This window comes from Maylandia zebra, linkage group LG3, assembly GCF_041146795.1.
Source record: "Maylandia zebra isolate NMK-2024a linkage group LG3, Mzebra_GT3a, whole genome shotgun sequence".
Lineage (NCBI taxonomy): Eukaryota > Metazoa > Chordata > Actinopteri > Cichliformes > Cichlidae > Maylandia > Maylandia zebra.
This window is the reverse complement of record NC_135169.1, coordinates 45971071-45997888: the sequence shown is the minus strand read 5'-3', so window position 1 is coordinate 45997888 and position 26818 is coordinate 45971071. Positions and strand designations below refer to the sequence as shown.

At 41.9% G+C, this 26818-nt stretch overlaps 1 protein-coding gene across 3 annotated transcripts in view; it reads right to left on the bottom strand.

Annotated features, from left to right (window-relative positions):
- The window catches only part of tmem102 (transmembrane protein 102), a 30357-nt gene extending 15927 nt beyond the window's left edge, over nt 1-14430 (bottom strand). The window contains exons 1-2 of one of the 3 annotated variants that reach the window (XM_076881944.1): nt 14407-14430; nt 9336-9547 (exon numbers count right to left, since the gene is read on the bottom strand). In XM_076881944.1, coding sequence (XP_076738059.1) covers nt 9336-9537 — 202 coding nt within the window. In that variant the 5' untranslated portion in view covers nt 9538-9547; nt 14407-14430. The other 2 variants (XM_004571017.5, XM_076881943.1) reach the window with 2 other exon arrangements.
- Between the last annotated feature and the right edge of the window lie 12388 nt (nt 14431-26818).

Sequence of the window (26818 nt, the reverse complement as noted above, 5' to 3'; positions counted from 1 at the left end):
TGGAATTCTCTGGCAGCTGCTCTATTCCCATGTTCTGGACCTAAAACACGGTTTGATCTTTGGTTTTATTCTATACTGGACTTATTTTTCTATGAAGGTTTGAACTTATTTGAGTGTTTAAAAAAGAGAAAAAAGTGTGAAAATGTTGATGCCTGCCTGAGAAAAGTGTATAACGTGTGTAGTGAGGGGTTTTATAGCCTTAAAACACTTATAACTGTAAAAAATAAAGCTGGCTACTTCGTGGATTTCACCAATCGCGGGTTATTTTTAGAACTCCCGCGATAAACGAGGGACGACTGTAATACGTGTACGTGGCTCCGGGATGCTCCTTAGCTCAAACTTCCAACGTACACCTGGTATGGATTGAGGTCGGATTACGTTCACAAATTGCACAATTTACATCACAATGTGCTCAGGTGCTGGATATAAACAGTGCACACAGAGCATGTTTACCTATGCTAATAATAATAATAACCCAATCCAACTACATTTGCATCCTATATTCAGAAATGTAAGCAGTCAGGGAGCAAAAGAGCTCCATAAACTGACACATCCAATAACTGCACACCTCGGCATCAGTGACAAACTCTAGAGCCTATTAACACGCAAAACAAACCCAGCACAAGCTCCACTGCCTCCTTGGATTATATTCAACATCAGTCCCACAATAATATATTCAGGTCTTTTTCCCCCCAGGTCTCCTTCGGTCCTCGCTCGGGTTTTGAGCAGTTACACATGAACGAGTTCAGTGTATCAGTTAATGTCACACTTGCTGAATTTTATATGAAGGCTCAGTCACTCCGTCCATCGCGACGCTCTGTGTTTGGAAATGTTCAAATGTCTTCTTTTGAAGTATAGACGGGAGCTCGTTTGAGACACTTAATGAAGGCAGAAATTAAATTAGTCAAATTAGGAGAAAATATGAATGGTGAGGGTTTAATTGTTTGTAACGAAGAGGTGATTTTCTCGTGAAAAACTTTGGAGAGCCTGCGAGTGAGCTGTGAATCCAGCGCCTCACGTAGCTGCACCCTCCTCCTTTGACTGTTATCGGTTGACAGCTACTGCCCAAATTATTCCCTTTTCTTACCCTCGGGAATACTTCCGAGTGTGATTATGAAGGAGCAAAAATGAGAGTGTCAACCACAGTTATTAAAATGAGCAGATACTGTCACCCAGTGTCAGAATATTTCTTATTTAACATGATAAATACAACAAGTTCAATTACAATGAATGACGTCTGTGGCTATGTTCAGTCACAGGATGCAGACGGTTGCAACAATTTAGTGTTTCGCAGTCATTTTCACTGACACGCCAGCTTTCTGATCGTTTAGATTTGAAGCTACAAGGTGCCAAAAAAAGGTGTCAACAATGACTATCGCTTATGGCAGGCAAGATGCTGTTCATCTGTGCTGCCTGGCACTGGTGAGCCTGAGCTGACGGAAAGTGAACAGAAACCAAGCCTAACTAATCCAGCACAAATATTTCATTCATCTTTTCTGTCTGCAGCGCCGTGATTCTTGCGTACCTGCCAAGAACGAATGAAGATGGGCTCTTAAATACAAAATGGCATTAACTGAGAATTGATCAGAGAGAGGAGACCACGTGGAGCCACCAGCCCAAGCCAGCGATAAAAACTACAGCTGGACCCGGAGCATCTGAGGCAGAGAAGTCACAGCACCCAGCTGCGAATCAGTCACGCAGAAGCCCACCAGCGTTCACGGGCGAGAGCGGGAGACCGGCCAGACACGGCTTGGACCACAGCGAGCTGCTTTCCCACAGGGATGCCGCTGCTGTTTTGACGGTTCAAATTAAACCAAAAGGGATTTTTTTCCTCCCGCCCCTCACAAAAATGAAATATGCGTCGCAACATGTGAGTGTGTATGAAACTGCTGCAAAGGTTGAGGGGACAAATTCAGTGCTGGATAAATGCACTATATTAAAGCGTTGAAGGAGAATAACATGTTCTGCTCTGACTGGCTTCTCAGTGTTTGGATACTGCTGCTGCCCAACTGTGGAAAATAAGCTATACAAGCTAAGAAAATATGCAAGTCTCTGCATTTTGTGCACAATCCTTGCATAATTAAATGGCTTTGCCAATTTGCTATGTGCTCTTCACAAATAGCAAAGATTATGTTTGATTCATTTCATTCCTGTGTTACTACAGCTTCACTAGCTGAATGCACGAGGCCATGTTTGGATATTAAAGAGCAAGGCTGCTTCAAGCTGCTTTAAGATCTTCATACAAATGTAATGAATGACAGTGTTCGAGCACCGTTTTCAAACTTACATTACATATTATTGAATAATAATAAAAAAAGATTAGTCAACTGATGGAAAATTAATCCATTTATTTTATTTTCTAAACAAGCAACAACCTCCAGGGCTAAAAAAGAAAACAGCAGTCAGCCAAAACTTAAGTTCCTCTAGTGGCCACATGAGGTTGGATCCAAAACAGTCAGCCCCCGTGAACTTAACATGTTTACATCTTTGGTGTAGAAGGATGATTTCCCTCGTTAGAGGAACCGCTCATCAAATCGTCCACATGCATCGTTAAGGGTGCAATAAATAATATTTTACGGTATAGTCAGGACTATCACAATCATACTCTGAGTAATGTGAGTACATCTGTCTTTGCAGTGCACCAATTAAAATTATGGATGAATCTTGCTAATCACATTTGCTAGCATTAGCTGCTAACTTTAACCTCTCGTCTAAATATGGTAACTTCCTGCTCCTGAAAACCAGCACGGCCACACCTAAAAGACTAACTCTGAGGCCAAAAACACAAACTGGGAGACGTCACAGGGGCCACATCCATCTTTCATTTACAGTCCATGTTTTCCAGCTGAAACACTGAAAATGTCACTCGTTCCAGCTTCTCAAATATGAACAGACGGTTCAGTTAATAATTAATGGAATATATTTGAGTTTTTGGACTGTTGGCACAACAAAACAAGTTATATAAATGTGCCTTCAAGAGCTTTGGGATATTACAATAGACAATCACCAAAACACCTAAAAATAAAATAGGGGCAAATATATTTATAGACTGTATGTTTCAGTGCTAAAGGCCAGCGCCTGCAACATTCACAGAACCACGATAACTTCATGAAATGAGATTATAGTGATATCGCTGGTAAAAATCACTCAGATGTTCACTAATAAGTTCACAGCTCAAGGTGACCTTTTCACTCATCCTTCTTCTGACTTGGACAAAAGCAACTAAGGTGCTGATGGCACTTCTCAGTCTAACCACCCCCACTTATCACTCAAATGGGCACACAGTCAAGAGGTCTAAGTGTGAAAAATAGCAGCAAAGCAGCTGACATAGGCGAGAACGGAGGTCACTGTAACTAAGGAAAGGCGGAGATCTGATGTATACTCAGAATTTACTGCTACGTTTTTAGAACTGATACCGAATCCAGTTATGACCAAGAGAATGACATGCATAACTGCAACAAACCACAATGACTGAGTCAATAAACATACATTTTAACATATGCTTCTATCCAGAATAATTTGTACAGATGCTGCTTGACACATTTCCACCAAACAAACAGCTCATGCCAGCACCAAACACCAACCCAGGTGCTACAAAAACTCCTCTGTCCAAATCTGAAAAATGCCGAATATCCCTCCCAGTGATCGACTCACCACTAATGTCAAGTACGAGGAAGAAAAGTTCTCATTTGACTTTTGTTTTTTAATATATACAGTTTGTTAAAACTGTTTTTTCTTCAAACATTCATACACAGTGTAATTCTTCAACATTTCAACCTACAACTGAGAACTTTTCAGATAAAAATGTCAGAATCTGGGCCGATGCTGAAGAACACTCGTGACTTTTTTAACTTGGATCAAAAGTAATTCCTTCTCCCCGACATCAGGAGGGGGAAGATGAACTCTGAACTAAACTCGCTAACAAACTTTAAGATCTGTGATGCTAGGTTAAGGGTACGTCTGGGCCCACACCGGATCGTCTGCTCCGCCGGCAGCGTGGATCTATTTCTGCCCTCATCACACTTTTGTTTTTCAAAAGACATCCACAGTAGCCCCCCCGCCACTGCAGCCTGAAGGCAAAACCACAGTGTTTACTCAGATGCTGGGTAAATAAGGGCCTCTTCTTGAATCTGTCACGCTGTGAGGGGAAATCGCTGGGTACACCGGGTGCGTGCGCGTGCATAAGAGTTTAATCTCTTTTCTCCTTCCTTTTCTCTGACAGTGTGCAAATCCCAGCAGGGATCCCTTTGCAGCTCAAACTTTAGAAAAGGCTGGCAAAAAAAAGCTGAAGCGAAGCCACTAGTGTACGGCATCGACACGCCAGCACCTTTGCAGCCCCTCCAACAGCAGGCCGGCATGCTTTAACAAGGCCCCTCCATCAAGATATTTGCTTTTCGCTGCTGCTTCTCCTCCTCCGCAGCGCCTCGAGAGGCACAGAAGCTGCTAACGTGGCTACCGCCGCATACTTAACTTTATATTCCTAGAACGCAAACTGTCTTCCTCAGTGGAAAGTGCCAAACTTTTTCTGTTTTTTTCCTTTCCCCTTTCCATACGCAGTTGGAGCTGTCACAGCAGGTGGTGAGGCACAGGCTATGAAAATGCTAGCAAACCATTGGTGATTATGCAGGCAAAAGATGCCTCAAAAACCAAGAAAAAAATAAGAGCGTTAGAGAGAGAGCTTCTCAACCAAGATAGAGCAAAGAGGAAAGCAGAGGGCTTTGCAACACAGTCATGAAAAATGAGAAGTGAGCAAAAGAAAAGGCTAGAAAGAAAAAAATAACAACTTTTACACAGAAACAGGAATATCTGCTGCACTTGGTGACACAATGATACGATAAAAAAAAAAAAGCCAAGTTCCATCTTGATTTGTGTGATTTCTCCCCGGGGGAAGCAGCCCGTTTGATGAAGCTATTTCAGCTTAGAGGAGGAGAAGCCTTGAAACTTAGAGAAGCTGTCTGTCAAGCAATGCTACAGTACTGATTTGACAGGAATAGCAATTCTGGGTGATCCAGGCATCTCTGTGCACTGACAAGAGGATCTACAGCAATGTAAAACTTGGTAATAAAAATACACACGGGAGAAAGAAGTGTGTATATATTAAAAAAAACGACCTGAAACTTTCTGGCCAAACACGCCTCATTTCAAGAAAGAGGGGCTGGCTGACAGGAGACAGCAGGGAGGGAGGAGAGTGCCACCTATTGGACAAACAAACACACTCCGCTTGTTACTAATAAACACAATCTGAGCATCAAGTCTTAACAAAGCCAGCCCGCCATGTGTGCGATCAAACTACGCACTAAATATTTTTAAATCCAATTAACTCTAATCACTAATTAATTAATTAATAAGACCAACGATAATTCTTACTCGAGCGTTTCCAGAAAAACTAAGCAGATACAATCATCTCAGTTAACACTGTGTCGTTGGTCACACGCAAGAAAGAATTCAAAGAGGTCACTTTGATTTGTGACTCTCTGGATAACTGACTTTGTAGCGTCACACTGATGCCATACTACATTCTGTTATGGTCTCCTGTGCGATGTCAGCTTCATGTACAGTATTTGGAATACATGTAGAATTACACGTGTGCCCTTGCAGGGCTACTGCAACACACAGCAGCACCGAACACTTTGTGTGTGAGCTGGAGAGTGAAGCATTATGGTTTCCTGATCAGTTTGGACTTTATGCAAACTTCTGAGTAAGTCTGAGCACTGGATTTGTTTTGTAAAGAAGAAAGTGGATTAATAAACCTCGCATTGTTTTCTACAAGAGGACTTTGGGGTGAGTTATCTGGATTAAGTAAGGAACATGTGCCGGCTCCCAGCTTACCCTGTGCAATTCTAAGTGTGGCTTCTACACCTATTGTTACTCTTGACTAGGGCTGCACGATATTAGGAAAACCTGTGATGTGCGATAACTGTGATCAATACTGCGATAACGATATGACTTGCGATAAAATAAATAGCAAAAAAAAAAAAAAACAAATACATAATTTCCGTTTTACTGCACAGTTTTATTTAATGAAAGCTGCTGTATTAGCAGTGTAACAACAAAGTGCACTTTAACATTGAAACATTGCCCACATAAGAAAATTCTGAAAGACATCCTTCCCGGTCTCTAGAATTAGTTTTAAATAAACATAACTTAGATTATACTGCAAATTATCTCAGTGCAGTTGTTCATCATTTTACCACTCACCAAGCAGTTATGATGTAAGTCAAAACTGGAGAGGAAACTTCACTGTAGTGCTTGCGTAGTTTTCAGCTTGGCTCAGTTCAAACGTGACGGTCCTGCGGCATGTTTCGTACATTTGTGGAATGGCGACATGGGAAAAGTAGTTTCGTGAGGGGATGCGGTATCTCTGGTCCACTTTATGTATCAGACTGGTGAAGCCCTCTCTGCTAACTGTATTTATAGGCATCATGTCTTTGTCAAAAAATGTGTAATGGCCTCTGTTATTTCTTTGTACCGCTTCGACGTTTTCTCATAAGTTGTTCCACTTGAAAAACTCTGATACAGAGACGGCTGTTGGACTGCTGCGCTCTTTGTCTTAACATTAGCAACCTTTGTTTGGCTAGCCCTGTCTTTCTGGAACTCTTCAAACAGTTCTCTGTGGTTGTATTTGAAGATGATGGTGGAGATTAGTCGTGTTTCCTCTGGTGGTTGCCACGAGTGTTCGGCAAGTTTTGCAGAGCACCTGTGTTTGGAGAACGTCGTCTTTATCAAATCCAAAGTACCTCCAAATAAGTGAGGTACTATTTTTTTTTTTAGGCACGAGTTCAGTAGCGTTCTTGTCACACGTCTCGCTCTCAGCCTTTACAACTCTGACTCGTTGCTGCAGCGTTGTTCGCTCCCCACCTGCGTAGGAGGCGGGCCTCTAATCCATTTGATTGGTTAATGCCTTGAAGGGCTCTATTCGACTGGTCAAATGTGTAAAGGGGTTTCTTTGATTGGTAAATTCTTTAAAGCACGTGTGTAAACATTTTAAGGTACCCAATTATCGCAGTTTACGTCGTCTTTTGCGATGGGCCCATCGCGCAGGCTGATATTGCGATGACAATAAGTTTTCGATTTATTGTGCAGACCTACTCTTGACTGTTTACACATAATAAAACAACCTGACAGGTTGAGGAGAACTATGATAGCATGTGGAGTCTGCACATTGTCCCTGTGCCTGTGTGGGTTTGGGTACTCGGGCTTCCTCCCACAGTCCAAAGACGTGCTTGTTAGGTTTACTGGTGATTCTAAATCAGCCATCAATGAGGCAGATGTTTGAATGTTTGAACTGCAGAGCATAAAGCAGTTTATAAACACGTGGTTAAAATGTGATTTAGAGTCTAAAGAGCTTTGACCGGTCAGTAGGATGGGAAAAATGCTACATGAATGCGACTGCGTGACATTATCTGTCTCCTTGTGATAAAGGCTAACTCATTCACAAGTGAACATGAACGAGGTCGACCCTGATTCGCTGCGTTCTAGCTCATCCACAGTGCTTTGCTTTCATTACATGCTGAGAGAGAGAGAGAGAGAGAGAGAGAGAGAAACTCTCTGCCGTGTCTCTCGTTTTCACTTCCATGTCAAGAAACAAACATCGACATAGCGAATGTTTGTGCTAAGTGCTACGACCAGCACGTGTTTACAAATGCTGGATCTGGGTCTGTGAGATCGGCTCTGCCGCCGCCAACTTGCTGTTCTGACCAGCTTCTATAGAGAAAACCAAACTTTAGTGCTCGTTTTCAATCTTCAGATGAAAACTAAGCAACAAGAAATACCTTTACACACGTGAGAGGCTGCTTTATTGTTTAAAAAAGATTTGATTTTATTCCCGCAGTCTTAAACACACCGCAACAGATTTCTGGGGAATGTACTTTTCTTGATTTTAATTTCAGACTTCTTAATGACCCACTGGAGCTTCAGTGCATACGGAAGGATTAAATTAAACATACTGTACCTGGTCTACGCTGTTCATTATTTTCCTGCATGCTGGCTCCCAACATGAGCCACGAAACGAAAGAGAATCCTCTCACACTTAAATGGGAACTCTTTTTGCCTCAATTATATTTCACTACGAACAAAAACTGTCAAAAAGAAATGACCTCGCTGTACTAAAGTCTGACGAGTAGTTCGACACAAATCCAAACCGCTTTTCACTCGTCACTTTTTCATTGTACTTGAAGAGCCTTGTGATGCACTAAATCTACAGGGACAGGCAAATCAGCACATGCACAGCAGGATGAAGCTGATGACTCGAATCATTATTTCACATTAAGCATGCCAGCACAGATCACTGCATGTTAAGCCAGCACAGCATGGTGTGATTGTGCTGGGCAGAGTCCAGGTGACGACAGCAGGGCGTTGCTAAAAAAGACTCCTCATTGCTCACATAGGTCGCACAGCCCTGGGTAAATAAATGCATGCATGCTTGCTTGACCATAAAGGTGCATTTAACAAAAACAGTGGGCATTACATGAAAAGACGTGCACTGTAAGCAGGCTTCGTGAGAGTGGTGTGCCGACCGAGGTGAGGCTGAAACCTTAGAAGAAAGCGTATTTGCCCCCTTCCTGCCACATTTGGCAGCAAGAACTGCAATTAAGCATTTGTGATAACTGGCAGCGAATCAGTCAGTGCGTTCTTGAACTACTTTTGGTAGGTCAGCCACTCCTGGGAAAGGTGCCCCACTGTTCCAAGTTTTCTCCTTTTGTGGATAATTAACGGCTACTAATGAACAAGAAGCGGAGCTGGAGCCCAACACAGGATGTGAGACTCACTGAAGATACACCTAATGACACTGCTCTGTTATTTGTTTTTAAATAGAGTTACTCGGCAAAGATGATCGCTACAGAAATAGAAATCATACACACGCATACATTTGCATGCACATACAATATAAATCTGTGGGAAACCTTTTCCACCCAGTCCCAATTGATTGCAGCTACAGGAAATGAATGATTACCATCCAAAAAGTTATGCTGTTAGAAATATGTGGTGCACATAAATGGTCTTTAAGAAACCAGTTTGAACTGATTAGAGCTTTGTGACATGTTATGTTTTCCTACTGGAAGGAGCCATTAGAACATGGGTGCAGATGGACATGGTCAGGAACAATACTCAGGTAGGATGAGATTGTACCAGCTGTGCACTAGATTAATGCTAAAGGAGGCCAAACTCAAGCAGGTCATCTTGATAGTGTCTTAAGTCAAAATGCATTGACTTGCTGCCGTGCTATTGGCTAATTAGATATGTGCATTTGTGTCATATCTCTGCAAGGTTCCTGTAACAGTCACGACAGGAAGGGAATCGGAAAGGAAGTGTGTATTAGAAATGAACCTCTCTACCTAGCATGTTGAAGATGAAGTCCTTGGCAGTGTGGACCTCTAAGGCGGTCTGGTCTCCAAACTCCCCCTGCTCCAGCAGTACCAGTTCAGATACCTGTGCCGACAGCTGCTCCAGGGTTGCCCCTGAGCGGAAGTCCACCTCAGAAAGTTTCTTGGCGGGTGCTGGGGAGCGTGGAGTCACCGCGCTCATCAGGGACTCCATCTCTACAACCCTGTTAAATGAGGACAGAGAAAGTGAAACTGTTGTCATTATTTTTAACCTCTGTGCTCAAATGTTGGAAAACCACAATAACCCTACTGTGATGACTAAAGCAGTGGAAACAGCTCCCCTGAGGGACGAATTATACACTCACAGTGCCAGTAATAACTATTTGTTTTAAACTTTACCATTTAGCACACTAGAACAAACCACAGGGCTATCTGTTTACAGGATGTGCCTGACACCAGAGCCTGTGCTCAGACAGTTTTAGTGTTGCAGTCATGTTTTCACCCATATAATATCCGCCTTGTTTTCACCAGCCTTGTGTGAATCATGAGACTCTGAGAGGCACTTTCACAGAGAAACATATGACATTAAGGAACAACCGCCAATGCATCATAACAGCTGAAAAGGTGACACTGATGTTTTGACCAAAACTGCTAAAAGTGGAAATTCCAGCCTTTTTTTAATCATATGAGCACCAATAATTCTTTTTTACCAACACCTATCATGTTTCAATCCAGCTTCATTCACTTTAAATGTCATGAAATTACTTTAATACAATTAACAACAAGCTCTTTCGGCAAGTTGGTAAACTTAGCATTCAAGGTTTCAGTGACCATTACATTTAGCTATTTACATAGCTATTATTTTTTAGCATTTTCAGCCATTGACACGGTTGCAAGAATTTTTGCTAGAGACAAGATTTAGGAAAATCAGAGCCGGTGTTACATTATGAACACGCAACCTTTTGAAAGCAGTAGACTTGCAGTCTTGTAGCCATCCAAAGTTGCAATAAACATGACCAACCAAAGCCTCATGAAGAAAGATACAATAACACATTTACTAAAAGTACTAAAACTAACGATATCACCTCTACATATTTTTTTCGTATCTTTCGTAGGTTCCCAAAATCATTTCAGTTAGTTTTAACAAAAGTCTAGTTTTTGTTTTTATTTTCTTTAACTAAAACGTGTTTTTCACGTTAGTTTTGGTTAAATATGATAACCCTGACCTCTTGGAGACACTGTAGAAACACCCCCAGAGTACAAGTGTTCACTTCCTTAAAGGAGAGTCAATGTATCTACAGCAAGTAAAACTCAAAAACATACATACCGTTTAATAAAACCTGAGCTATTACTTTTTTAATGACATTACAGACTTGTAATTTGGTTGTAGACACGACCATGAGCAAAGGAATGAGTCTGTGAAGTTAAATGTACTACATGGTGCCTCAGGTGGCCGGACTAATTGCGGGACAGGAGTTTTTAAAGGGTTTAGCGTATTTGGGAATGCATTACGTCAATGATGTGCTGTTAAAAATACTGCTGTCCTTTAATAGGCTTGAATAATTGCATTAAATAACGTGCTCTGAAAGTAAGAAGCCTAAAAGTTGTAATGTAAACAAAGCTCAGTCGAGCGGAATGATATCTTGGCCCTTGCCCCACCAAACTGGGTCAATTAGCGAGCCAGCCCCCCCACTTCTAGCTGCAAAGCTAATAGCCGAGAAAATTAGCTACACTGCTGTCTAAAAGTCAACGCAGGCTTCTTAAGCGATTCTTTAAAGGCAGCAAATAACGCTGTTCTGCTTAGAAGAGATTGCAATCAGTGTGTACTATCGTATTAGCTCAGGGTCTGACTCGCAGTGATAATGTCGGTGCGGTGCCTCGCCCAGAGTCGGCTAATTTCTTTTATTAGCCAATATTAGCTCATCAAATTAGCATGCTAGCTAACGTGACAGATGGGGACAGTGAATCCAAGCGCAGCGTCATACACACACACACATCCACACTGAAATGTATACACACACACACATAACCCATACAGATGCATGCACCCACATGCACACACACTCAGCGAGAGTGGGTGTCGTTAGCTTACGAGTCGCGGTTCACAGTGAAATGATTAGCTGTCAGGCTAAAGCTGCCAAATATCCCAAACGGACACACACCCGTTACACGCTGACGCGAGGGACTCTTCGCTATCTTCTATCTTTAATGTTATTGTGATGCCTTCGCTTCAATCCGCTTTCCTCAGCTGTCATTTCCAACAGGTCCTGGGCACCACCTTTCCCCTGGCAACACCGTCCAGGAAATCATGGTCCTACTCAGAGGATCCAGGGATTCGCGGTGTATGTGGAGAGCACGCCCCGCGTTACAACACTACAAACGGATTTGTGAGGTCAGGTTTATGATTAAAAAATGTGCCTCGCAAAGAAGATAAAGGCAAGAGCTGAAGGTTTGATAGGAGGATTGCACAGCTGGTGTTTTGGAAGGCTCCAAGTCCATCAGAGCAGTGGTGCACAGTGATCCAGCTATCTGCTGGATGCTGGAAAGAAATAAGAAATATTCATCCTGTATGATAAAAATGTCACCTTTAATTTTGAGGTAGGTTATGTAAACTGGATCCTCATGGCATTAGCAATGTCACTCATTGGCTGATTTAAAGATGATGGGGATCAGACACAAATATACTGGATATTATTAATATATTCCCTGTATTTATCTGTTGTATCATATCCATTTTTGTGCTGGTTAAATGCTCCAAAAACAGTGTGATGAAAACCTGAAAGACATCTAGGGTTGTGGTGGAGATTGAGCCAATCCCTGCTGTCAAAGAGTCAGCAGCAGTTACACTCAGGACAGCGCTAACACAGAGAGACAACCATTCAAACACCTATGGCCAATTTGGAGTCACCAGTTAACCTAACATGCATGCTATTAGGCTGTGGGAGGAAGCTGTGGTTGGATGCATTTTCTGCCTCTTCTATAGTTCCAGTTTGCATGGGCAGCACTCTAAGCAAAAACACCCAGACCCCCCTTCTTCCAGCAATTGACTCCAGCTCTTTCACAGAAATGCAGAGCTGAGAGACATAATCTCCCGTGTGTCCTAGACTCTGCCGACCAATCGGACACCCTCAACGCACCTCGTCTCTGAGGAGTCATCCTAGTCGGTTACCCAAACCTCCACAACAGACTATATTTAGTGCAGCGGCTCTACTCCGAGCCCACCCGTTATCTCTAAACATGACCCCAGAAGACAACATTTGGAGCAAGCTTATTTTTGCTCCTTGGATCCGAGATGTTCTGTTAGTCCTGTCCCAAAGTAGGAAAAAAGGAAGGGAGCAAGGCCTGGGGAAGGAGGTCATAAGCAAGCTGCCCAGAATGAGCCTGATGAGTCCTGAGCAGTAGGAGGCTTTGTGGTTAATGTGTCGGTTAAGAACAAAAAGCTTAGCATGTTATGCGTAACTCTTAATGGTACCAACTTTCAGCTGCAAAGCTGAGACCTAGGTAGACAGTCTCAGCTGTGCTGCAAGACCCTGTAATAAAGTTTCTTTAAGTTTGTCATCTTTCTTGTGAAATATTGTGTAACCTCACAAGGAGATACAGTCAAAAATCTTTAGCATCCTCATCCAACAAACTCCAATCCTCTATCCAGATCGTGTCATCTCAGGTCAGATTTGAGATGATCGTGATGACATCCTTGTGGTTTTTATTCTATTTTTTTTACCCTTAAAGATCTCTTCAGGTGACATTTCAGAGTCGGGTTAAATTGAACTTCTCGTGACACTGAAGTTCAGCTGCAAAACTTTTGGCTCTTTAAGGAGTAACTTCCTTTTTTATATTCCCAAATGATATTTGACTTAGAAAATTTCACACAGGGAAGATAGAATTAAACTCCCAAAAATAAGATGTGTTAAATAAAATGAAGCAATAATGTCTCCCTGGGATCCCCCAGCAGTTGTTCAATACTGGTAGGTGAACCACTTACTGTTTAATATCTGAGGGTAAACCTCGTGTGCACATTCCCAAGTTATTCATATTCTGCATCGCTGCTACATTTCAGTGGATTGATAGCGCCTGGAATAACCTGTCAGACCTCCCCCTCAGCTTGTCAGTGGATCATTACCACCTCACAGTCTGCTATCACACTGTGACAGTGAGAAGAACTGGCCATATACAGCCCAACGCTGTCTGATTCATCAGCCTATCCCGTGCCATAAGAGGAACATTTATCAAGATAATGCTGTACCACACTGCACTTAATAAGCAAGCTGAGGGAGCGACACTAGCTGTCTGCCAAATGAGAAGTAAGAGATAACCATAGCCTTCAGCAGACAGAGTGAGATGCTTCAAAAGAGGAGTGTGATGTCTCTTAAACTCTTTAGTTTTTACTTCCTTTTACTGGGAGAGGAAACGATATGCGAAACATCACTTCATACAGTGGTGTGAAAAAGTGATTTTCTATTTTTTGCATGTTTGTCACACTTAAATGTTTCAGATCATTATCCAAATTCAAATATTAGACAAAGATAACACAAATACAAAGAAAATGCAGTTTCTAAATGAAGGTGTTTACTGTTAAGGGGAAAAAAATCCAAACCTATATGGCCCTGTGTAAAAAAGTGATTGCCCCCTAAACCTAATAACTTGTGTGGCCACCCTTAGCAGCAACAACTACAATCAAGCGTTTGGAATAACTGGCTATGAGTCTTTTACAGCGCTCTGGAGGAATTTTGGCTCACTCATCTCTGCAGAATTGTTGTAATTCAGCCACATTAGAGGGTTTTCGAGCATTATCCGCTTTTTAAAGGTCATGCCACGGCATTTCAATCCGATTGTTAAGTGATGACGTGACGAATCCTACTTCCGGGTCTAAAGTAGTCTGCGTTTAATATGGCTTTTGTGTTGTTAACATGTTTAATGTTATGTATTTTCTTCTATTTAATCTCAAAAAGCTCCTAAAACACTCAGTGATCACTGTTGACCTCCCTCGGCTTTTATTACCGCTAATCATTTATTTAAGCTCAGTTTTTAAAACCTTAGGATGTAACTACAGCCCAGCCCATGCAGCAGTATATGAATGACTAACCTCGTATTGTGGATGGATTATCTCAGATGTTCTCCTGGCTGAAGTTTGGTCCTTTTACAGCATCCTGCCATGCAATTACATTTGTTCCTGACCACCGACAACACTCACGTAAACTTTTATCGAGTGGAAAAAAAGTTAGCTTGTTTATATTATGCTAACATAGCTGTGTCGCTAGAGGTCACGTAGCACATCATTATATACCAGCTAGCCCAACTTCAGTAACCCTACAAACGTCACTGCTGTTTAGTTTTCTGTCTTCATTTATGCTGGAAGTGATAATAGAGCTGTACGTTTTAATTTGTTTCCAAAACCCCGCAGTCAGGACATGCTATATTGTATTTAGATAGAAGCTAGCGAGCTAACTCCCTGCTAACTTCTAACTCCGTTAAATGTCATAAATTCCGTTTTCATGGATGCCTGGATGTTAAACTCAATTCTTACACCTGGTAGAGCAGAACGCTGATCATTTTATTAAAGATGAAAGACTTTAGACAGTTTTTCAACTCTCAGTAATGCCATAGTGATCGTTTGATATATGGACCTGCAGCGGAGTTTAGGTCCAGACACGGCTAGTGACGTCAGACTGAACAACCGGATAGGATTCGGGTCAGGACTTTGACTAGGCCACTCCAGAGTCTTCATCAAGCTTCAGTTTGAGGTCATGAACAGGTGGCCAGACGTTCTTCTTCGGGATGTTTTAGTAGATACCAGAATTCATGGTTTAGTTTATCACAGCATGTCGTCCAGGTCCATAGGCAGCTTAACAGCCCCAGACCATCACACTACCACCACCGCTGTTGGCAGGATGTTTAGGGCTGGATATCGTCACTGATTTCTATAATCGATTCGATTGAGATTCACAACGTCCCGATTTGATTCGATTAAATTTTGACTCATACAGCCAGAAATATTATAATAATGATCATTTATCAGTATATATCCATATTTCTATATCTATGTTGGTTATAAAAACAAAGCTGACACTTGTGAGACTTCATCAGAGGTTTAAGCATCACAGCAGATGCATTTGTGTCAAAGTAACTGAGGAGATTTTCCTGTCCTGGCTTTTTATAGCAGATAACTGCCTTAAAAATATTCTGCAGTAGATCAAAAATGGAAGAAAACCATGAACCAACATTTGAACATTACCTGATGTAAATGTGACAAATATGCAAATCAGGAATGGGGTAAACACCCTTTCACACCACTGTATCACCCAGGTCTAGAATTAAGGGCTGCCTTAAAAATATTCCTCCTGGCAAGTCAAATCAAGTGGAAACTGCAGGAGCCTGTGAACATGTATTTGGGGGAAAATGTTTTGTTTTATGGATAAACAAAAGAACATTTGTCACAACTGGAAAATGTGAGCATTTTAAAACAGCAAAGAAAAAGTCTGGCAAAAAATATTTGTCTTTCCAATATTGGTAACCTATTCTTTAAAAACACCCACTCAGACTTCCATTTTTGGGACTGGATTGCAAAAAAGCCTAGACCTTCCTCTCCTCAGTCACCTCCTCCAGCATATCTGGAGGAGCACTGATGCATTCTCAGCCAGCTGAAAGAGATATAATCTCTCCAGAACAGTTCACCCAGGAGGCAGACTAGTCTGATGCCTAAACCCCCTCAACTGGCTCCTTTCAATGTGGAGGAGTAGCTGGTCTTCTTAATCATTCGAGTCCCTCTCAAATGACTGAACTCCTCACCGTATTGCTAAGGGAGAGGCCAGCCATCTTTTGGAGAAAGCTCATTTCCACCGCTTATATCTCATTCGTTCAGACCCTACCCAAAGCTCACGATCATAGGTTAGGGCAGGGACATAGATCGACTGGTAAAACTCTGAGGGTTAATAACTAGTTTGTCAGCAAAAAGTGTCTCTGTGACAGTAAAATTAATATTTGGGGGTTTGAACTTGGGGTCAGACTGGAAAACAGTTACAGTAAACAGAGGAAATCAGCTTGAAATTAAGATATGTCAACCATATTGAATTTAGCAAGAGTGGATTAATAGTCCATTAGAAGCACAAGTCCTGAAGGTAACATTCATTCTACTGCAGTAAAACCAACAGTATTTTCAGCTAAAATGTAGCCAAGGAAAATCGCTGTGACTGATTCATGACTATATATAACATTACGCAGTTAATGCTGATGAAGCGTTGAACTTCAGGCATGCAGTCCAAACCTGTTGGTCAGCTCTATGTCAGTGGGTGATAAAATATCATATATTTTAGCCTTATTTTTTAATGTTCTCTTTTCTTTTTTATGAAATCTCCTTTCTTACTTTGATTTTGTCTCAGCTGAGTCTGTGCACGGGCCTAATGTTGGCTCAAGAACATTTTTAATGCTGCTGAATATAGAGATGCAAATCAGATTCATTCCTCATGCACATGAATGTCAAAACAACATGTAATAGTTTTAATCATTTCTAGAACTGAAGATTGTACAACATGCATCTTTTAGAGTAAAACAAAAATCAAGCTTTGTTGTACAGGTTCATTTATTTTCTTAACGCAACTTGGTAGAAATCACTGTATATGTACCTTGAGGTGATTGCATGAAATGAAGCACATGCAGAAAGCTGGTCAGCAAGCTAGCTGGTGGTGTCATGTTTTGCTAGAGTAGTTGTAGCTCAGGTGTAGGTAGCCTTATAAGTGGAAGGTCGGTGGTTCAATCCCTGGCTCTCCAGTCTGTATGCCAAAGTATCCTTGGGCAAGATGCTGAACACCAAGTTGCTCTCTTATACATTCAGCATAAATGTATAAATGTTAGGTAAAAAAAAACATTTAAGTGTACAAAAAAAGGGTTTGGGTGAATGTTGTATAAAGCACTTTGAGTGCTTAGGTAGAGTAGAAAAACACAATCTAAGAACTAACCTATTTATCATTTTACTGGCACTCTCGCCGAGTTTAAAATTGAACATAGTTTACTGAAAGACCTCTAATCTATTGTGAGCAGATTTTATTACTTGAGGGATTACAGAAAATAAGCTCTGGAGGGATCTGAGATGAGGAGGGCCTATTCCTAGACAGTAGACTGTGGGCAGGCAGGTGAGTTGCAGGTAAGTCCGTCTCTTTGCAGGATTCTTTCCAGAGGTGAGCGGCTGGTGGTGTGCACCAGTGTTTCCAGAGAAGACAGAGTGGGAACAAAGTTTCTTTAACAGGTTATGGACTGAGAACTAAAAAGCAGAAAACAAACCAAAAAACTCATATAGTTAGCTGAAGAAATATTCACACAGGGTGAGAAGCCAGAGTGCATAATGTTCATAATGCTAAGTAATATTGTTCAAATAACTGCTGCACAATCAGGCCTTAAATATCCACAGGTGAATGAGTTACAGAGGAAAAGATTTGAGAAGCACAACTGAAGACAAAGAAACCTCCTCAGAACTCCACCAATGGCTTAGAGAGCATAAAAGCCAAAAGCATGACATGTAGAGAGAACAGAAAACAATTCAGGTGGGGGCTTTCAAACAGATGTACAGTCGTGAAATTTCCTCACTATTAAATATTACACAGTAAACTGTTAGTAGCATTATAACAAACTACAAACAACTGGAAAAGACAGCAACTCAGCCATGAAGTTTTAGGGCATGTAAATTGCAGATCTGGGTCAGCAGATGCTGATGTGCACAGATTCTTTCTACAGAGTCAGTCGCTACAGAGCTCCAAACTTCATGTGGCCGGTTAGCTCAAGAACTGTGTGTAGAGAGCTTCGTGTAATGGGTTTCCATGGCCGAGCAACTGCATCCAAGCTTTAAATAGCCGAGGGTGCAAGGCAAAGCATTTATTGAGAAAAACACGCCACCACTGGACTATAGAGCAGTGGAGCAGTGTTCTCCAGATTGATGAATCAGACTTCTCCATCTGGAAATCCCACAGAGTCAGGTGTCTGGTTTGGTGGTTGCCAGGAGAACGGTACTCGTTTCACTTCATTATACCAAGTATAAAGCTTGGTAGGGGTTGTTTTTCAGGAGTTGATTTCAGCTCCTTAGTTCCAGTGAAAGGAACTCTTAATGCTTCAAGACACCAAGACAATTTCATGCTCTCAACTTTGTGGGAACAGTTTGGGGATGGCCCTCTCCTGTTCCAACATGACTGGGCACCAGGGCACAAAGCAAGACACATTAAGACATGGATGAGTGAGTTTGGTGTGGAAGAACTTGACTGGCCTACACAGATCCCTGACCTCAACCTGACAGAACACCTTTGGCCTTCTGGTTCAACATCAATGTCTGACCTCCCAAATGTGCTTCTGGAAGAATGGTCAAAAATCCCCAAACCCCGTGGAAAGACTTCCCAGAAGAGCTGAAGCTGTTATAGCTGCAAAAGGTGAGCCAACATCATATTAAACTCTGTGGATTAAGAAAGCGATGTCACTAGCAGACGAGCAAATACTACTGGCAGTATAGTGTATATATAATTTTGACCCTGTGTTTATTTCAGAAAACAACAAAATAAATACACAGGAGACAGACACCCTCTCTACTTTTAAGATTAGCCTTAAAGCCTTTTTTTTTTTTTTACTTTGTGCTATATAATTAAAATTCTAGTTACTCTTAAAGCTGTATGTCACCCTAGCTCAAAGAAATTACTAAAAAGCCAGTGGGGACAAAACTATAGTGTCCACAATGGAAGTATGTAAATCTCTAGCTAGAACTATAGCACAGTAATTCTCAGCAACAGGTTTAAAGTATACATCAAATTGATTATAGTTATACAAAAGCATTTTCTTTGAATATTTACAAAAGCGAGAAATTCATTGTAAAGTGCTTTGTTGAACCGCAGATCATAGCGAGTTTATGTAATATCATTTATGCAACATAATCCCAACCACTGTTCGCCATTATCTTTACCATCCCAGCTGTCTAATAACAATTTCCAGACACCACATTACTCTGTGAGACGGCTGCTGATGACAGTGGTAACAATAGCAGCTCCCTCCGGTGTCATCCCTTTAGCTCCTCTGATGCATTGCCATCATGACTGTGCTGCAGAGTGAAGCGAAAAGATTGGGTATAAAGCCGTGAAAAGGGGGCTGAAGTGATGGGGCCTCGATGTCCATTGAAGTGAGGGTATAATCTATCTGAGGGTGTGATATCATTTAAGTGTCTTGAAAAGGTCAGAGGGGGAGACCGGGATGTGGGAGCGCTCGGGACGGCCGTTAGAGTCATTCCGCTCCGCAATGCGAGACGCTGCGTCCTGATTGATGCCTTTGAGAGGGGATTTGGCGCTGCTGTGGTGGTATTATACAGCATGCACTTTAATTTATTGCCCGTGTGTGTCTGTGAGTAGGTATTTGTGTGTCCCCTGGTTCATGTGAATGAGAGGGAGGAAGCTCTGGGCAATCAAGTGGCCTCGCCAAAGACGGCCTAGCCAGAGAGTTTCATTCAGGTCTTCAGATTGAGGATCTGGTGAGTGCACATCAATCCATAGCCAGGGTCTCAATTCCTATAAGCTCACTGTCACCTTACTCATTCATGACTGATAACGCTCACAGAACCACTTTCTTTATTTTTTGACCAAAATAAACTGAGACACACACACACACACACACAATCCCCTCACAGAAGATGCTGATGTAATTAAATCTGTCTGCAGGGTAAGATGAGAAAAAGGCCAAAACAGAGGGAAAAAATGGCGAACATTTTTGACTAAATAATATATTCTTGAGTTGAGGGGGAATAAAAAGATAGGAACGCTTGTGAAGTGCAGAGGAAGTCCCTGGAGGCATAATTAACAATATCTACCGTTGGTATCTTTGCCTCTGCTTTCTCCCAAGCTTGCAACACTACAGACTGAGTCAGAGGCAAAGGCAGACAGCCCATGGGTTTGCCTCTGTAATCTATTCAGCTTTATGGATTAAACAGCAACACACAACACATTAAAACCACATTCAATCAAAGGGCATTTAGTGTACTTTCTAACACTTATCACTCGCCCATGTAAAAGGACATGTGTAAATCATAACAGGTGCACCCAGAGGGCCTTTTTCACAAAGGACACTTTAATACGTCTCAGTCGGACAAGCTGCTATTGTCATTTCAGTTTCAGGATCCTATCCTTGTACACACTAGTGTTATACTGTGCAATACGCTAGCGCAATACTGCAAATCTTGGTGTTGATTGCAATACCAAATAAATACAGGGTAAGTATTGCCAATACCAATACTGATTCCAATATTTTTAACCTATACAAGCAGCATATGTAGGGGACAGCAGCCTTTCATGACTGACGAGATGAATCACTACTTAACTTCGCAAATGAACTGAGTCATTTCTTCAACAGATTTCATTCATCCATGAGGCAGTCTTCAACATCGGCTGCAGACTCACCCACCCCCACTGCTGCCGTTCCACCTCTGACACCTCAGACACTTCACACCTCCTCTACTCACCCTGCTCACTCCTCCCCAACCCCAACAACAGCATCCAACACACACTCAACTCAAGGCTCCAGCCTGTCTCTCTCAACCACCCAGGTTAGGAGGGAACTGAGGAGGATTAAAGCCAAGAAGGCAGCGGGCCCAGATGGCATCAGCTCAAGGGTCGTCAGGTCCTGCGCGGACCAACTGTGTGGGGTGATGGAGCACTTCTTCAACTTGAGCCTGAGGCTGGGAAGAGTCCCACAGCTCTGGAAAACCTCCTGTGTTGTACCAGTGCCAAAGACTTCACGCCCCAAGGACCTCAACAGCTACAGACCGGTGGCTCTGACCTCCCACCTGATGAAGACCCTGGAGCGGCTGGTCCTGGCTCAGCTTCGGCACCTGGTGAGCTCATCATTGGACCCACTTCAGTTTACTTACCAGCCTGGCATTGGAGCGGATGATGCCGTCATTCACCTCCTACATTGTTCCCTCTCTCACCTGGAGACTGCTGGGAGCACTGTGAGAATCATGTTCTTTGATTTCTCCAGTGCCTCTAACACCGTTCTTCCGACGGTCCTGAAGGACAAGCTGGAGAATTCAGGAGTGGACCATCACCTCACAACATGAATACTGGACTACCTCACCGACCGACCACAGTATGTGAAAACTCAGGGCTGTGTGTCGGACCGGGTCGTCTGCAGTACTGGGGCCCCACAGGGAACGGTTCTGACTCAGTTCCTCTTCACCATCTACACTGCAGACTTCTCCCACAACTCCACCCAGTGCTTCCTGCAGAAGTTCTCTGATGACTCTGCAATAGTCGGCCTCATCACTGATGGGGACGACAGGGAGTACAGAGGACTGACCCAAGACTTTGTGGACTGGTGCCAGCTGAACTACCTCCAGATCAACACCAGTAAAACCAAGGAGCTGGTGGTAGACTTCCGCAGGCACAAACATCCTCCACTGCAACCACTGAACATCCAAGGTACGGACATTGAGGCTGTGGACAGCTACAGGTACCTTGGTGTTCATCTGAACAACAAACTGGACTGGACTCATAATTCAGACGCCCTCATCAGGAAAGGGCAGAGCAGGCTGTACCTGCTGTGGAGACTCAGGTCTTTTGGAGTGAAGGGCCCACTCCTGAAGACCTTCTATGACTCTGTGGTGGCCTAAGCCATTTTTTGCAGTGTGGTCTGCTGGGGTGGCAACATCTCTGCCGGGGACAGAAAGAGACTGAACAGGCTGATCCGCAGGGCCAGCTCTGTTCTAGGATGCCCTCTGGACCCAGTGGAGGTGCTAAGTGACAGGGGAATGATGGCTAAGCTGTCATCCCTGATGGACAACATCTCCCACCCCATGCAGGAGACTCTGACAGCACTGAGCAGCTCCTTCAGTGGCTGCGGCACCCACGGTGTGGGACGGAGAGATTTCGCAGGTCTTTCCTCCCCACTGCTGTCAGACTCCACAACAAAGACTTTAACTAATCAAACACACACATCCACATATGTGCAATAACACTAAGTGCAATACTCTTTTCTGGCATCGTTGTATTTTTACTCAGTTGTATACAGCATTTGTATTCTACTTTTATCCTATTGTATATTTTATTCTATTTTATTCTACTGTATATAGTATTTTATTTTATTATATTCTGTACAGTTGTGTATTGTATTTATTCTTATTGTATTCTAATTTTTGCTTCATAACTTTTGCACTGTCCAATTCCTGCTGTGACAAAACAAATTTCCCACGTGTGGGACTAAGGTTATCTTATCTTATCTTCTAGTAAACACAACAAAGCACACCTTTCAACCATTGACACTGCTTTGTAAATGTGCTATAGGCTATAAATAAAGTAGATGTGATGTCAACACAAAAATGATCAGACATTTTTCATGGTACATATTTGAGGTTTATTGATTTCCCAAAGAACATTTTATTTTACACAGTGCAGTGGGCTACATACTGAACTTAGAGGATAGCAACAAAGTATCAATGATGATATCGATCTGACAGCAATACCAGCATTGGTAATGATACTTTAGATATTTGGATCGTTCTGCCAAAAGACACTGCTATTAGCTATTAGTGAGAGATTGTCTTTTCTCACAGCAAGGAGTATGGTTGAATCAGTCCACAAAGGAACAAATGAAATGAAGAGATTGACACTTCTGTTGTAACTGTCTGTAAGATATGAAGCTACTGCCTGCAGCTAGCATCAAGACTGAATGACTTGGAAAACAGCAAATAATTCTTTGCTAACTGGTTGTCATGTGGCTATTGTAAATTGTACCATAAATTGCAGAGTGTAACACATTCCAAAGTAACGTGCTACTTTAATTTTTATTGCACAAAACCACCAGAGGATGATAGTCCAGGGAAAACTGGGTCCAGGAATGAAACACTTAACATTATACTGATAACAAAAGTTTAGCTCTTTCTTAGCATCTGCACAGTTAGCATGCTAACAAGAGCTAGTGGAGAATCCAGAGTGATGTTAAAGCTGAGTGAATGCTGACAACACCCCTGTGGTCAGGTTTCAAATCCACCGAACAGCTACCCTGAGGGACCCCTGAGTAAGGTACCGTCCCTACACACTGCTCCCCGGGCGCTGGATTGGTGGCTGCCCACTGGTTAACTGAGTGAATGGGTTAAATGCAGAGGACTAATCCCCCTACGGGATTAATAAAATGTACATTATTACTGTTCAGTGGGTAATTGTTTTAAAAACTCACATATATAGATAAAGGTCAGGCTTAAATTTAGACCTGTTGAACTATGTTTGTGGTGTTGATACCTTTTAAAACATTTTTTTAAAAAGAATACCTGACAAATTTTAAATATGTGTTGCAGTTTAGGACAGATATTACGAGACGGTTCTGCTTTAGTTTTGGACACTGAATTTTGTTTTATAGATTCAGCCCATTAACCAAGCTTGCAGCCACATCTGATAACTTGGTTGTTATAGGAAGGGCATGTCAAAAGTAGGTTCTTTTATTTTAAACATTACAGTAATTAGAAACAAACATCACAGAGCCTGGCTGCAGTAGTTATAGCTAGAAATTGATTTGCTGGAAAGTGAACCAAGAGTCTTGGAAGTAGAAGGAACAAAGAGAAATTGTGAGCTGCATTGATAGCGGGAGATTGGACCTCTGAAATTAATCCATTTTGAGTTTTTTAAACATTTCCATGGTCAAAATATAAATGAACTTAGTTTATGTTGCACTACTATGGTTCAAGTTCCTAAATTAAATGTAGGATTTGGATTAACTGCAAACGTTTGCCCCGATGAACTGTAGCTCAGTCCATGGTAGATGGTAAAATAAATACATCAAAAGTGTAGATGTTCTTTCACTTAAGCAAACTGTATTTTATATTTGTAATGAAATATATTAGAAAACCATTTTCTCTTTAAAAAATAATCTTTGAAGGCACCGTACACCGAGTGCTCAACAAGCACTCCTCATAGATACACTGAAAAGCTGACGCGTCGTCTGAATTAACTCGTGAGATTATGGTTCTGAGATAAGGGTCTCCCTTTATCTCACTTTCCATTTCACCCCCCCTCGTGTGCTCACACATCAAATGTGTGTTGGCAGACCAGAACTCTGTGATCCAGTTAATGGATTTTAACACTGTGGTGTGCTGCTGACAGCAACAGGATCCACCCATGTGAACGTCAGCTACAGACGAGAGAAATAAATACCCTAAAATAAGACTAGTGTGTGAAACTGTTCTGAACTTGTAGCTCACATCTTGTCAAGAAAAAAAAATCACATGGTTTCGCTTTAAATATTTAACAAGTGGCTGAAAATTTGATGATAGCACTTCAAATATGCATCCGACAGAGCGGAACAGCCTGTAACTTTCAGTCAGGTGTCTCCCATATGCTTGAAAGCTGTGAGTCATAGATGTGTGACCGGGTGTCAGAGCTTTTTCTTGTGTGATTGCTTGGTCCTGGAAGAACAGAATTCTCCTCAGCAGCTACTTAATTCTAATGAGGGTTTTATGACTCGTGATCAAGAGCTCACTGGCAACGCATTCAGTCAATAGTGCCTTCTCTTTTGAGCACAGCCTCGGCTTATGTACCGGCCCCAGCAAATTGACCCAGAGATTTATACAGCTATTTTCTAAAGGTCTCCATTCATGGGCCCACAGTCAGGAAGGGGAATTAGTGTTTCAATGGATTTCACTTTCAATTTGAATGCCGAGTGGTTGGAACATGGTCCCGGCTAACGGGAGGCTATTGCTAAAGAACTCTTTTGTGTTCTGCTACTCAGAGGCTCAAACCCTCGGGGCTGTGAATACATTCACCACAAGAGACACCATTTCTACTGCCATAGGTTGTGAATCCTGTGGGTTTATCTAGCCTTTAGTGAAACCAACACATTGAGGATGCCCTTTAAACTAGCACTACCATTAGTCAGCTTCCTTTTTCCTTTCAGATGAATGTGCACACAACAAACCTCTAGGACAGAAGTTTCTACTGTCCAGGTATGATAACAATAATAAAATTTGCTATTAAAGCTGCTTTAACATGTCAACTGCTATACTGTCCACATGTAGCACACAATCTATATGTGCTTGTGTATTGGAATACTTAAAATAATACTTTTGTTTGAGACCTGGGTGCTGTCTAATAGTGTAGAAGACCACTCGATAGACATGACTTCACCAGACTATTACACTTAGCTATTAGCTACTACTTTAGCCAGTCCAATGTGATGGTTTTGAACATTGGATTCTCATTTACCAGATAATAGCTAGATAATATCTAGAAATGTTCAGAGTCACAGCATGTGTGACAACAGCTTTTAATGTTGCAGTGAAAAATAAAGCACTCTTTTGAACTGAAGTCTGACGTCATTAGCCGTTTCCGGGTCCAAACTCCACTTCAGGTCCCAAAGTCAAACGATTACTGCAGCATCAGTGATGCTGCATCACTGAGAGTTAAAAACTGTCTAAATTCTTTTATCTTTAATGAAAAGATCGGTGTGGCTGCCCTGCCAGGTGTAACAGTTAAGTTTAACATCCAGGCATCCATGAAAACAGAATGTATTCAATTTAACGGAGTTAGCAGTTAGCGGGGAGTTAGCCCGCTAGTTTCCATCTAAAGATGATATACCATGTTCTGACTGAGGGATTTCTGAAGAAATTAAAACGTACAGCTCTGCTATCACTTCTAACATAAACGAAGACAGGAAACTAAACAGCAGTGACTTTTGTAGGGTTACTGAAGTTGGGCTAGCTGGTATATAATGATGTGCTACATGGTGGCTAGCGACACAGCTATGGTTAGCATAATATAAACACAGGAGGATGAACGCTAACTATTTCCCACTTGATAAAAGCTAATGTGAGGGTTCCCGATGGTTAAGGACAAATGCAATCGCATGCCAGGATGCTGTAAACGGAGCAAACTTCAATCAGGAGAACAACTGAGATAATCCATCCACAATAGAGGTTAGTCATTGATATACTGCTGCATGGGCTGGGCTGTAGTTAGACCGTAAGGTTTTAAAAACTGAGCTTTAAAATGAATAGTGGTACCAAAAACCGAGAGGCCGACAGTGATCACTGCTCTTTGTTAGGGGGTGTTCAGATTAAATAGAACAAGATACAAAGCATTAAAACATGTAAAACACAACAGCCTTAATAAACACAGAGTAGTTTGGTCCCGGAAGCAGGGTTCATACGTCATCACTTAAAGACCAGATATTAACACGCATTTGTTCTTTTTAGCACACAATGTAAGTATGCAACTGAATGCTATTTACTATTACACAAACATTGGGAGGTTAAAAAAAAGTAATACTAAAAACTTTGACCTAGTGTTCTAGCATAAAGTTCTGTGTGTCAACACTTGCTTATCGTCTTTCAACAAAACAATATTTGACTATGCAGTCAAATGAAAACACTTCTGAAAGCTTGTTTGAGTTCAAGATACCAAGACAGTGAAGACTGAAACACTTGAGTCTTCAAAATGGGTTTACAGAAATCAGAGGGTAATGTCACATCTTACAGTCTTGCCTCATTTCTTTATATT